This window comes from Amblyomma americanum, chromosome 3 (genome assembly GCF_052857255.1).
Source record: "Amblyomma americanum isolate KBUSLIRL-KWMA chromosome 3, ASM5285725v1, whole genome shotgun sequence".
Classification (NCBI taxonomy): domain Eukaryota; kingdom Metazoa; phylum Arthropoda; class Arachnida; order Ixodida; family Ixodidae; genus Amblyomma; species Amblyomma americanum.
Genome location: NC_135499.1, coordinates 158,703,406 through 158,716,659, shown reverse-complemented (window position 1 = coordinate 158,716,659; position 13,254 = coordinate 158,703,406). Strand labels below are relative to the sequence as shown.

Sequence of the window (13,254 nt, the reverse complement as noted above, 5' to 3'; positions counted from 1 at the left end):
AACGAAAACCGGAGCAACTGCAAACAGCATTTTTATGTGCTAAATTATAATACAGCTCCGGGCAAACTCAGCAGTTGACAGTAGGAGTGATATATTGCGGTGGTCCTTACGGCAATTAAGTTCGTCTTCTCCTCCCACAGTGCAGTCCTTGTGGCCATCGCACCGTGATGCCACTGATATGCAGTACGCCTGGGTGGTTCCATTTCCAGGACATTTGAACTGGCTTGGTAAACAGGTGTACTTGTCTGCAAAAGAAAAATACCTGACATTAGTAAAATTCTAAGAATGAGCAGCTGAGCACCAGCATAGTTCCCCCTTATCGCAGAAAACACAGGAACAAGTCATGATGAAAACTAGAGGAAATACAGAGACTTGATTAAGTATTGTAAAAGTGGGACGCTGTGCTCCACTGAAACTTTTCCTGGCAACGGAGCTGAAGCTGCAGAGCCAAAAAACGACCTCTCTTTCTAAGCAGCGGAATACAGTACCTGCTTGTGGTTATTAGTTTTAAAACATAGCAAATTGTGAATACTCAATATTTAAGGCATATTTCTAATACAACTGCCAACTTTCAACTTTGAAAGTGAGAAAAAAGTTTTCTTGATTTTCGGCTACACGTTTTCTTGGCAATGAAGGGGAACTGGAGACACAGAGCAGAGCATCCGGAACTGACATTCTGCCAAATAATCCGGCTGCACGACGGTGCACCTGGATGGCTGGCGCGCTCCTCTCCCTGCGATAGCTTCATTCTGTCGTTGCAACAGCTGAAGGTTTTCTTTTTTGGAACTGGATGTGTCCAGGAAATTTGTTATCAAGAAAACTTTTTTTTTCTTTAAATTTCAGCGTTGAAAGTTGGCAGCTGCGTTGGAAACACTGGTCTTTGGGACCAAAAAATGACCCAAAAATCAATTTTTTAAAAATGACATTTTTGGAGTCTATAGCTATTCTTGTTCAACTCTACCAGATTTTTCCTTCAGGACATTTTTATTTTGACCATAATATTAAATTTAGATCACTGTTTGGGTTCAATTTGTGCAGGAGCAGGCGATTTAACACCATGAAAATTTAGTACGTCAATATCTCAACGTCTAGGACAAATAGACATGTCATATTGTTTGCTAAGGGAAGCTGAAGGCACAATATATGCAGTAATCGAAGCACAATTGTTCAATTATGCTTCAAGAATTTATAATTTTGCAAAGTTTATCTATGCATGATATTCACACTTTGAATGCTGCTATTTTAAGTGCTGTAAAATTACTAATGAGGATAAAATGAAAAAAACAAAAAAACTGCTGTGATTATTGCACTCTTTACTCACATACTATGTAGCCATGGGTTAAAAATTCTTTTTTATTGAGCCATTTTTTGGTACCGAGGTACTAATAATTGACTAATTGAAATTAATTATCTTAGGAACTAACAAAGTAATTAAAAAAGCAATTTCATATATGAAATCAGTAAAAAAATACTGAGCAAGTTAATACAGTTTCATTAGGATTGGACTAAAAATAAGGAAAATAGGTCTAAGACCAGTGTCCCCCCTTAAATTACTAATATTGACAATATACTATGTTTTAAGAGAAAAACAATGACTGCAAGTAGGGACTATATTCCGGTGCGTAGAAAGAGAGGATAAGTTTCAGCTTAGTATCTTCTGCTCCACTGCCAGAATAAGTTGTTGCAGAGTAGAGCTTCTGTGCTAAACATATGCTGAATTCATAATTATCTTTATCATCACCGTCAGCCCAGTTACATCCATGACCAAGTGAAAGTTATCATTACTGTAGCAGCAGGCAGCATTTGTGCAACTAGTCATTCACAGTTGCAGTTATTACACAGGTTTTTTTAATTATAATTTGAAAAACAAATATTCGCACAGTCCTAACCACATTATGACCACACAGGTATCCTCACAGCATCATGAGAGGTAAAGTCAACTCACCACAGTCATGTTCATCATCACCCGCTGAGCACTGTGGCTTGCCATCGCACAGCTGGCTCGGTTGGATGCACTGCTCGTCAGCACACTGGAACTGGCCAGGGCTGCAGAGGAATGGCGGGCAGCTAGCCGGCTCGTCAGAGCCATCTCCGCAGTCGTCCTGGGTGTCGCAGCGCCAAAGAGATGGGATGCACTTGTACGTCTTCTCACACACAAACTGCGAGCTGTGAGGAAAGAACAAAGTGAAAGATGACGTGACATTACACTTTGGTGTAGTGCCATTGCCCATCCCCAATGCCATAATGCCGCAGTGAAATCGTGCATTTTAGACACCACAATTACTCACACAATGAATACACTTGCTATTGTGGTTGTCAAAATAAAAATTTCTGCCAACGTATTATTTCGCGTAATGAGTGCAGCCCTCAAATATCCAAAAATTTTTGGGAAATAAAATGCGAGTCTACTCTGTAAGCAAATATGTATCTCCGCTTGCTGAAGAATATGAAGAAATGGAGTTGGTTTATGATGATAGCTGGCCTTATAAAGATGCTCAAAAGTGATCAGCTATGAAAACTGGCCTCATGCGATTTCCACAAGCAGTGTCATGCAAACCAACCAGCACCACATATGAAGTAGTCACAGTTGCTGGGCCAAGGTTTCTCTTCGCCGTGAAAAGAATTTCCACAAGTGGCACGCTCTGAACAACTGAATTAGAATTATTCAAATGTCTCTTGCAACTTATTGACTGAAAAGCGGCAACCTTTAAACCAAAACTTGAGAAGTCTGACTGTGTATGTCTGCATTAAACGCGGCGAATTTTTTAAGCCCAGCAATTTTTGTGCAAAACCTGCATATGCAGGGGTGAAAAATTACATTCACTGGTTTTACCTGCAAGGTTCAACATAAATCAGGGGCCCTTAAAAGGAATGCACAGAACATCTTCTGCGAAGTGTGCAATTCTACTAACAAATGCTGTCACACTATTGAGGGTAATGAAAGTGCTCCCGAAGAGAAAATATCTCAGGAATATCATCACCAATAGAACCAGTTTTCTGAGCAAACTAAACGGACTGAGACTGTCTCCAGAGTGGTGCCTAGGTGCCTCACCTAGTGCAGTTGTTCTCACAAGACACTGAGTCCTCTTGCAAGATGTAATTTTCGGGACATGCACAGGTGGACTTGCCCCCCGCTTTCAGCAGGCACAATGTTGCACAGCCACCATTATCCTGGCATGGGTTGTCGGGCACTGCAAGCAGGCAAAAGAAGAAAAAAGGAAGACAAGGTGAGCATGAAGGATTTGCTGGACAAAAAAAAAAAAAAAAGAAAGGAAAAAACTCTCTTCATCACTGACTGCATTACAGATTTCAGAGAAAGGCCCAAATGGCTCTTGAGCCCCAGATAGAGCTCACAGTGAGGGCAGGACACCATCTGGACCTTGTTCGTATAGCACTAGAAGACAAAAGATGCGCTTGTGTCTAGCCTATTTCCTTCATCCTTTGTCATTTAGCATTAAGTGAACATGAGGGGAACAGGGCACACGCAGTTTGAGCTGTCTTGTGCACTTGCTCTGACGGTGGGGAAAAAAACTCAGCAGGTAAAAACAGCATGCTACGAACTGCTGCGCCAACCCAAAAATCTTGTGAGCAAATTATCATTTGTGCACCTGTTACTATACAGTGTATTCCACTTTAAAAGCTGGGGAGGGGGTGGGCTCAAAGATAGTGCCTTACGCTTAGTCACTGTCATTTTTACCCAGTTCACAAATGCAGAAACGGGCGGAAACTACATTTGTGTGAGCAAGCATTGCGCGGTGGCCAAGCAAACTCTTCCCCCTCCCTCCGGCGATTGTGACGATGATAGTGCTGGGTTCCCAAGGCCGTATGCTAAGCCCCCTCATGGATTTTGCCACGCCGGTCCATTTGAGGAGTTTTCCCATCATCCACTTCAAAATACTTTTTAAGTGAAACTTTCAGATATTTTGTTGGTAAACACCTTCCGGGCGGCCAGAATTGAATCCTATCGTAGCCGTTATGTCACTGATAATTTTATTGTTATATATGGTTTACTTTTACATAGGGGCAATGGGAGAATCAATCTAAAGAATTAGATCGTTACAAGCGATATATCATTATATATAATACTATTATAAACAGATTACACTGTACCTACCAAGCATTAAGTTGGCAAAGCATTTTTGGGCATCTTTCTGCTGTCAAAAACAACGTGTCACTGAGAGCCACCCACAACTGTTACTGCCTGGACTCCACGTTCAGGATGACGCACGTGAAAAACATATCGAAGTGAGTAATGCGGTCATCGATTCGGGCTTCGAAGCAAATATCAATATTCGGAAACCTGGAATATTTTCGAAGTATGACTCAGCCTTCAAAGGCTGCCCTGTTTGGCTCATCACCAACGAGCACATGCGATATGGAACAAAGCCTGGATGTGAAAGTGAGCACGCCACGGTGGAAATTGCGACGAAGGTGATGGAAAAGATAAGAATGTAGAGCTACCAACATGCCCTCGGCAAGCCCTTCGTCAGCGTCGGCTTTCATAGCTGTGGTGTCGCTGGAAACCAACTTCGAAGCCAGCGATACCTTACTGTTTACACCCTACGACGGCTGAAATTACGTGAGAGGTGAAACTTGAGTGATCATAGGTACCGTGATGAGAAAGCCGGCATTGTAAAACGTTTCATCACGGGTGCAGAGTCTTCACTTCAGAGAGCAGTGCCATTTTCCAGCCCTCATGATAACGTAAGGGTACACTTCAACTGTGCTTTTCTGCTGCCTTTTTGCATTCTAAGATAAAAGGACTTGCCTCAAGAGAGTTTCATTAAAACCTGTTCTCAATGGATAGGTGCACCCAGTGACGCATTTGGAGTGGCAAAAGGGCACGCTCGCATCTCATGCCTTGTGCTAGTGAGGCACCTCCGTTTGGAGCAAGTGCAACGCGAAATACTGCTAGGGTGGTCTACGCAAGGACCTATCCCAGAAATCACCGGTACTGCGTTCTCCAACTGGTGTATGACGGTGTGCCACATGCCGCATCCGGTCCACGCGATGCCTTCACTGGTATCTTTCGCTTAACGGAAGACGTGTGTCATAGCCTGCTCTGCCAAGTGGTAAGCGATCCCATATGTAGTGTGGTCACGTCATCGTATGCCGCACAAATAGTCGCAGAAATTATGACACGAGTTTCGACGCATCCAAAATTTCAGCCACAATAATTATACACTAACTCTGGGAAGTGTGACACAATGTCATGTAAGTGTGAAATTTGAATCGTGTCCGAAACTTCAGCATCTGAAAAATCTGTCAGTGATTTTTATATTTAAAATCAGCAGCATATGAATTGTGTGGTAAGGGCTTAGGAATATGATCGTTTCTGCACTTTGGCTTGCTGCAGACTGAACATTGCCAAACACAAGTTCGAACACATTTATTTTTGTTTTCTTTTGTTTATTTGTATATTTTTTACTTGCCTTGAAGAATTCCACAAACCATGTCTTTAGGTGTATGCTACTGAGCTGCAACAATTTGCCCCCTTTTTTGCTACTACATTTGAAGTCTCAAACTGCTCGCTTCGATTCAAAATTATTCGAACCAAATAGCTATTTGCTTTGTATTCGCTTCAAACTAAATATTCACCATTCGTACATGCCTACAATCAAGCAAAAGAGAAATTTATTCATTTCATATCTCAAATACCCCCTGTTTGCAAAGCCTTCGTTAATACAGTCGATACGAGATATATCGAACTCGAAGCAGATCGCCAAATATTTCGATATATCGATAATTTGAAATATAAAATATGCATGTCAAAAGCTTCTCTAACAACTCCACACATCTCAAGGCAGTTTCCCGATGTCGTGACTAACGGGAACTTACTGATCTGTGCCTCAAAGGCGCGTAAGAAAACAAAAACGCAGCGCGATGACCAGGGCACTTTATTTCGGAAGGAAAAAATCTGTGACCTTTGCTTGCTTTTTCTTCTGCACCATCAAGTTCATTAAGCTGTCCTCAAGCTTGATGACAATGTCCAAATGAGAAAGGCCAGCTCCTTCCATTGTGCCAAAACAGCGGTGAATGACGCTGAAAGCTGATGCAAGTTCAGCAGCAGAACATGGTGGTTGGTCCTCTTCGTCGGAACCTTCACCGCTGCTCGAGTCTGCGTCCTCGTCACCCATGATGTCAGCCACAATCTCCGCATCAGCGCGATCCGCTACAGCTTGCACGCCGTCGTCAGCGCTGACGAAATCAGGCGTCAGGCGTGCTGTAACGCCGCCTGGGATGGTGCCTGGGAATGCTGAGAGCTCGCGAAATTCGGTGTCCAGGCATCCAGCGTCATCGTCTTCACTGTCAAGACATCCGTCATCTGCAGCTACCACAAAGCCTGCTTCGCGGAAGCAGTTCACAATTGTGCTTTTTTCACGTCGTTCCAAGCACCAGCCAGCATTTAAATGGCTCCTAGGAGGTCCACCTTGAGTTTGATTCCTAATCAAAGGTTGATTAGGAGCCAGCAAAATCGATACGCGCACTTTGCTGTTCTTTCCATCATGGCATGCAGTGCCCTTCGAATGCACAGTCTTGTTTGGCAGCATTTGCCAAAACAGTGCCGTCTCATCTGCGTTGAATATGTGCGACGGCGAAAAGCTGTCGGAAATATTTGGCCACTCTTCAGACAACCACTTCTCTGTGTGACTTGTGCTAGTCGCCTTGCTTTCGCCCTAAAGTGTCTTTCCGACGATGCTGTAGTGACTCTTAAATCGCTGCTGCCAATCAGTGCCACCAGTGAAGCTTTCTTCTCCGAAGGCCATAGTAAACCATTTGGCCTTCTCCATGAGCACTGGGCCATCAACAGGTATGTTCTTGACATGTGTCTCCAAAAACCTGGCGTACAATGCCTTCTCGACCTTGTCAAAGGTTGGGGCGCGCACACGACATGCTCCAGGGTGTCTGGACTGCACTGCCTTCAGCTTAACATCGGCTTTGTTCTTGAGGATCGTACTCAGGAGGATGTTGCGAGGAATTCTGAACGCCGCGGCGACCGACAACTTTTTCTTGCCAGCCTCCACCCGTCGAATGATGTCCGCCTTTGTTGAAAAATCCAAATTCTTGCGTTTCTTCGTGGTCATGGCTCCGGAACACGTGCCAAAAGCGGAAAGAAAAACACACTGCACCACACGAGTCTCAAGCCTTCGCGTTGGCCTCGTGAATAAAAGGAACAAAGCGAATCGAAAGACACACTGCTCCGCGTCTCTGCACTACCACAAGCCCAAGCTGCACTAACCTCGTTCGTCTCGCTGCGCCAGCGGTGTCAGCCAACCAAAACACAGGAAACGAGCACCTGCAGTCAGCGTGGTTTCTCCCTCCCGCTTCCCTTTCACACCCAATCGCACTCCAAGTGCTCCTCGTCACGTGCCTTTTACCCACACGCCCCTTTCTCAGAGTGCGAGGCGGCGCGCGTGAGGTCGCGGGAACATCGCGAGAACTTCGTGAGGAGAAGCGCACTTGCGGGGGTGGGCTGCAATAGGAGAAGCGCACTTGCAAGGGTGGGGTATGGTGGGAGAAGCGCACTTGCCGGGGCACAGCTCAGCACGGAGTTCGACACATCGATACGCCGGTGCATGGGAGTTCTATATACGCGAACAATAGCACTATACTTTTGCACGGGATTCCCAAGGGGATTTTTCAACTGTTCGATATAGGCAATAATTCGATATATCCGGGATCGACTGTATGTTTTTGAAAGTCATGAAACTGCTGACAGAATGTTGTGTATGGTTTAAGGGGGTTAACGTCCCAAAGCGACTCGAGCCGTGAGGACGCCGTTGTGGAGGGCTCCGGATAACCTCGACCACCTGGGGTTGTTTAACATGCACTGACATCACACAGAACACAGGCCTTTAGCATTTCGCCTGCATCAAAATGTAAGTGCCACAGCTGGGATCGAATAGGCATCTTCCGCGTCAAAAGCGAGCACCATAACTGCTGAGCCACCATGGCGGCCTGCTAACAGAATGCGCTAATTAGTTGCTGAACAACAAACATGGTGGCTGCACTAATGAACATTGGCTGCCAACTCACTTGGTCTTTGCCTCAGGGGGTGCTGCACCTGGATGTCCATGGGCCGAATGGCAGTGCGCACCAATGTGGTTATGCTGGAGCAGTTGTTCTTGTTGCAGTAAAGCACTGCTTTGCTCTCCCAATCAGTCCAGTACAGTTTGTCCTCAAATAGTGTCATGGCAAACACGTGGTGCAATGGAGATGAGGGGCCTGAAGGAAAAACAAAAACAAAAAGCACAGCAAAAGGCAGTGAGTTGGGAAGACAACAGCAAAGATTAGGGGGTTTGCTAAAACGCACTGCGTATAGCATGTTAGGTGGTACATGGTTTTTTTGACCATGACTAAAGTCTAGTATAATGCCTGCACTGAGCCGCTCTTAGTAGCTGCAACAAGCAAGCTTTTATACTGCGACAAAAAATATTCTTCGGCACCTCAGCAGTTATCTTTGCTCCCTGCAGAAACAGAACAGAAGCAGTAATCCGACATTCCTTTCCGTGAAACAGCATGGCTTAAGAGCGAACTGCATCCCTTGAATGTAGTATGAAGAGAAAGAGTGCCTACATAGGAGATATACAGAGGCAACTGAACTATTAACAATGTCTGTTTTAATTGAAAATACTGGGTGTTTCACACAAGATGTTTTGCAATTTTTAAAAATAGGCTTTTTGAGTTAGAAGAGTGCTTTTTTCAGCATAGCATTGCAGCGGAGCAGTGCATGAGAATAGACTGGTTAACTAGTACCAAGTAGTTAACTTTTTAGCTATTACTGTTAGTCTCCTTATTTATCCAAAGGCGTGTAGCCCACCATAAGTAATATCGATAATAGTTTCTAGAATTTGGAAAATGCGGTTACCGTCGGTGTTCTGGCCCAACAAATTTGGCTATTTCGACAAGCTACGTGCACAGGAGGAGTTGCTTTGTATGCAAGGTTTTTGAAAGCGAATGTATTTTGGCATGACTTAGGCATTATTTGTTGGGCACAGAGCCGAGGGTAACTGTATTTCCGAAATTCTAAACTGATATGAACATTACTTATGGTGGGCAGCACGCCTTTTAATAAATAAGGTGACTAACACTAATAGTTAAAAAGTTAATTAAGCATTAGTTAACAAACCTACTAGTTAGTATGTCTTAGCTGTATTGTGATGCGCTACACCACTGACAAAGCTCATGCTGAAAAAAGCGCTCTTCGAACTCAAAAAGCCTATTTTTAATAATTGCAGAACATCTTAGGTGAAACACTCAGCATAAGGCCACCCACAGTATTACGAGCTAAACATCAGCAATTTTTATTTGGCACATGGCCCTGTAATACTACACGCATCCTGTGTGTCTTTCCTTGTGCTGTGTTTTAGCACAATTCCTTATGGCTTTACAAGACGGTAACCGACTAGCCAGACAACAAATCTTGCTACTGTAATTAATGTTTCAAACAGTTCTCAGCATAATAAGCTGCAATTAAAAGATAAGCACTGAAAACAATATGCGCACCATTTTGTGCGAGGATGCGTATGTTGCCTCCGTCTAAGTTGGCAGTAGCGATGTAGTCGTGCTTGGCATCAGCCCAGAACAACTGGCGGGTAATCAGGTCCAGGGTGAGAGCATTGGGCCAGCCCATTGACTCGGAAGAACGATTCACCAGGACAAGCACGTTTGAACCATCCATCTCAGCTTTTCCAATGTATGGACGTTCACCCCAGTCTGTCCAGTACATGTACCTGAGATGGAAAAGAAAGTTTTAGCTTTAATCTATGCGAGGGATGAGTGAGCATATATAATGCAAACAAATAATCAGTGACTGACAGTCACAGTTCCACTAATGAGCTATGAGGGGCGCTTTGTGCAGTAAGACCTTTCATAGTGACAGCTTTATGAGGAAGTTTTCTCAAAAGTAAACAGTGTCATTGTTGCCGTAGTCAGTCATAATTGAGAACTCCTGTGTTCTCCTGCAGACTAAAGGGAACGTTACACAGGTGAATCTGTAGTCAAGTGGTTCCACGTTCTTGCCCCGGAGAAAAATGAGAACTAAGGGAATTTTTAAAACCATTTATGATGAAGCAGAGCTATTTGCATGGTGGAGTTAAACGGCTGTTGTTGAACCAGAAAGTACTACTAACAGTGGTTTGCTATCTTTTTCCTTTACGCCTTTCGTTGATGAGAGCTGTCTGGAAACTCACATTAGAGACCGTAGCTGAACTAGCCGTGGTTTCGTGCTAGTTGACACTTCGGTTGATTTTGCATAGTGTAATCTGTCTTTTCCATCGATGCCATTTTAATCAAAACCATGAAAGAGCTGCTAGTAGAGCTAGCACTGCTCTTCCTTTGCCAATGAAGAGGGCAATAAGACTGGAACATTTTTTCTTAGCTACCATAAAGAGCTGTCCTTCCTTGCACTGAGACGTGTGAGCACCCTGTGGTTTCCTTGCGCCCTGCTAGCATAAAAATGAAGAGATCTCTAGAAGATGTACTTTGGCTACTTGCACACTTAGGATTCCCTAATGCAGAACAGGATACCTTATTGCAGGTTCAGCCTTGCACAAAAAACAGATTAAGACCAAATGGGCACAAATACCATTATGAAAACCAAATGACCTGCCCCAAAATTAAAAATAATCAAGTTCAAGCTTGAAATAAAACACAGAATGGCAAACCAAATAGAAGTGCACCCAGAAAGGTGAGCACTAGCATCAACTATGAACAAAGCGCAAGAGAATGTACTGCACAAATAACAGCTGAATTTCATGATGAAAAGTACAAAGCTCTAACATTTGTAGTACAGTGAAAGCTCGTTAATTCACAACTCGTTAATTCGAATTTTTGGATAATTCGAAATAGTCATCGTGGTCCGGTCCGCAGTGCATAGAAGTCTATGCGCGTAACAGCTCGTTATATCACTCAAAAATTGGCGCCGCCACCCATAATTCGAACTGCGCGCCTCCGAGCGCCGCTGTTGAAAACCATCGTTGGAAGCTTTCAAGGCAGAACGATAGATGGCACAACCATCGGGGCTCCGCTAGGGTGCTGGAACAAGTACTAACCAGTCTTTCCTGCCGAGACTGCTTCGAGGAACGACGTTTTAGTGTTTTAGCCCTCGTTTTGCACGCCGCTTGCTGTGAGCTTGTGTCCGCGACATGTGTTCACGTGGGAAATACTGCGCCAAGACGGTGAAGGAGAAAGTGGCGATTTTACGCGAGGTGGACGAATGGAAGGCCAGCAAAGTGGAAATCGCGAAAAAGCACGGGATTCCACCAAACACGTTGTCGACCTACGTCCCAAATAGGAAGGCCATCGAGGATGCCTACGAAGCCGAAGATTTCACCAGCAACAGAAAAAGGCTCCGATTAGCCAAGTATCCGGAAATTGAGACCGCTGTGATCACGTGGGTGAAGGAAATGAGAAGCGCAGACATTCCACTGAGCGGCCCAATTATCATGGCGAAGGCGGCCGATCTCGCCCTGCGCATGAATGTGGAAGATTTTGTCGCCTCCGAAGGATGGTACCGCTTTCGAGACAGACATAATCTTGTCTTCCGGGTGTTGTCCGGAGAAGCCAAAGAAGTGGACGCAGAAACTTGTGCCACCTGGCGAAGCGGTGCTCTGCAGCAGTACTTAGAAAGCTACTCGGCACAAGATATATTCAATGCTGATGAGACAGCTTTGTTTTATAAGCTCCAGCCCGACAGAACAGTAACATTTAAAGGGGACAGCTGCGCTGGTGGCAAGCGAAGCAAATAGCGGATTACTGTTCTGGTCGCCGCTAATATGACCGGGACGGAGAAGCCCTCAGAGAGAAGAAGCAGAAGATAACAGATTGTTTTGCTAAATAAATGTTTTCGTGCCCTCCGGGCATCAAACGCGTCCATTTTTGCTCACTTTCATTAGTTTGAATTTTGGTTAATTCGAACTGGCCTGGTGGCCCCGTGAAATTCGAATTAACGAGCTTTTACTGTATACAAAATTGAGAGAAATAAAATCTGGTATTTAGGTGCTTAGATTACACTTCTCAGTAGACATAAAATGGCTCAAGAACAACGTCACGCTTAGCAACGCATTTCAACGGCAGTATGCTACAAGGGCAAAGAGTTTTTCAAACTTAAGCAAACACAGACAAAGAATGGCAGGCTCACCCATCAGCGGGATCCACCACAATGGCTCGAGGTTCCTCAAGACCAGTCCTGATAAGAACCTTGCGGAACTTTCCATCCAAGTGCGACACTTCAATCGTGTCCTTGCCCTTGTCACACCAATACAGGTTACGGCCAATCCAGTCGACAGCCAATCCATCTGGGTTCTGTACTGTCGTCGAATGCAACACCTGAAAGGCACAGATAATGCGCAGAAGTAGGAAAAGTGGCAAGCTGTGCCTAAAAATGCACCTCCATTGAAAACCTCAGTGCCAAAGAGAGCAAGGCACAGAAGAGACATCACCCTTGATGCCATATTTTGGGTGTAATGTAAACCAAGTTGGTGAAAAATGCTGCCATGAAGCAGCTACAGACATGTGAAACTTCATACCTCATGTTGCTGCTTCCCTTTGAGGCACATTCGTTTGATGGAGCTCCCCACTGCAGTAACCTCTGACCAGTAGATGCAATCTTCAACAGAGTCGAAGTCCAGAGCCACGGAGTTCGTGAGGTTTTGAGCCAAGATCTCTGAACTGATTTTATGCAAGTCGACTTGCCGAATGTAATAACGATTTGACAGCAGCAAATGAGCTCGCACAGCTATAAGAGAAAGAGGGAAATGAAAAAAAGATGACATACAGGCGGCAAAAGCTAATGGTAGTGCATGAAAAAAAAAAAATAAGAGCAGCTCCTATGCTGACCATATGCAATGGGCAATTACAAACTTTTTGTTTTGTTGCATTTCAACCACAACACAATGCCTATAACACAAAAGCTATGTAGTGCAACCAAATAAAAGAAAGCTGACATGTTCAGGAGTCAAAGGTGTTTGAACATGTACTATATTTACACGATTGTAAGTCGATCTATTTTTCAAAATTTGAAAATCTGAAGTGGGGGGGTCGACTTCAAAACCAAAGCATCGCAACATAAATAAAGGCGAGACAAACGAAATATCAGGCATGCTACAGCATGGTTGCATTTTTGCTGCGATAGCAGACGGAAGAGCCGACGCCGCTCACGCGTAGTTTCTCTTTGGCTCTGATGCATTTGGCTACTGCCGGCTGCATTGCGCAAGTTTTTAATGTAGTGCTTCGTCATTTGTGCTCAGGGTC

The 13,254-nt window shown here is 44.4% G+C and overlaps 1 protein-coding gene across 2 annotated transcripts in view; it reads right to left on the bottom strand.

Annotated features, from left to right (window-relative positions):
* LRP1 (LDL receptor protein 1) overlaps positions 1–13,254 on the bottom strand; it is a 116,585-nt gene that overhangs the window by 28,566 nt on the left and 74,765 nt on the right. For both annotated transcript variants that reach the window (XM_077658528.1, XM_077658530.1), the window contains 7 exons: positions 12,531–12,739; positions 12,143–12,330; positions 9,508–9,734; positions 8,038–8,226; positions 3,053–3,191; positions 1,946–2,166; positions 111–245 (listed from right to left, as the gene is read on the bottom strand). In XM_077658528.1, coding sequence (XP_077514654.1) covers positions 111–245; positions 1,946–2,166; positions 3,053–3,191; positions 8,038–8,226; positions 9,508–9,734; positions 12,143–12,330; positions 12,531–12,739 — 1,308 coding nt within the window. The remainder of the gene's footprint in view (positions 1–110; positions 246–1,945; positions 2,167–3,052; positions 3,192–8,037; positions 8,227–9,507; positions 9,735–12,142; positions 12,331–12,530; positions 12,740–13,254) is intronic.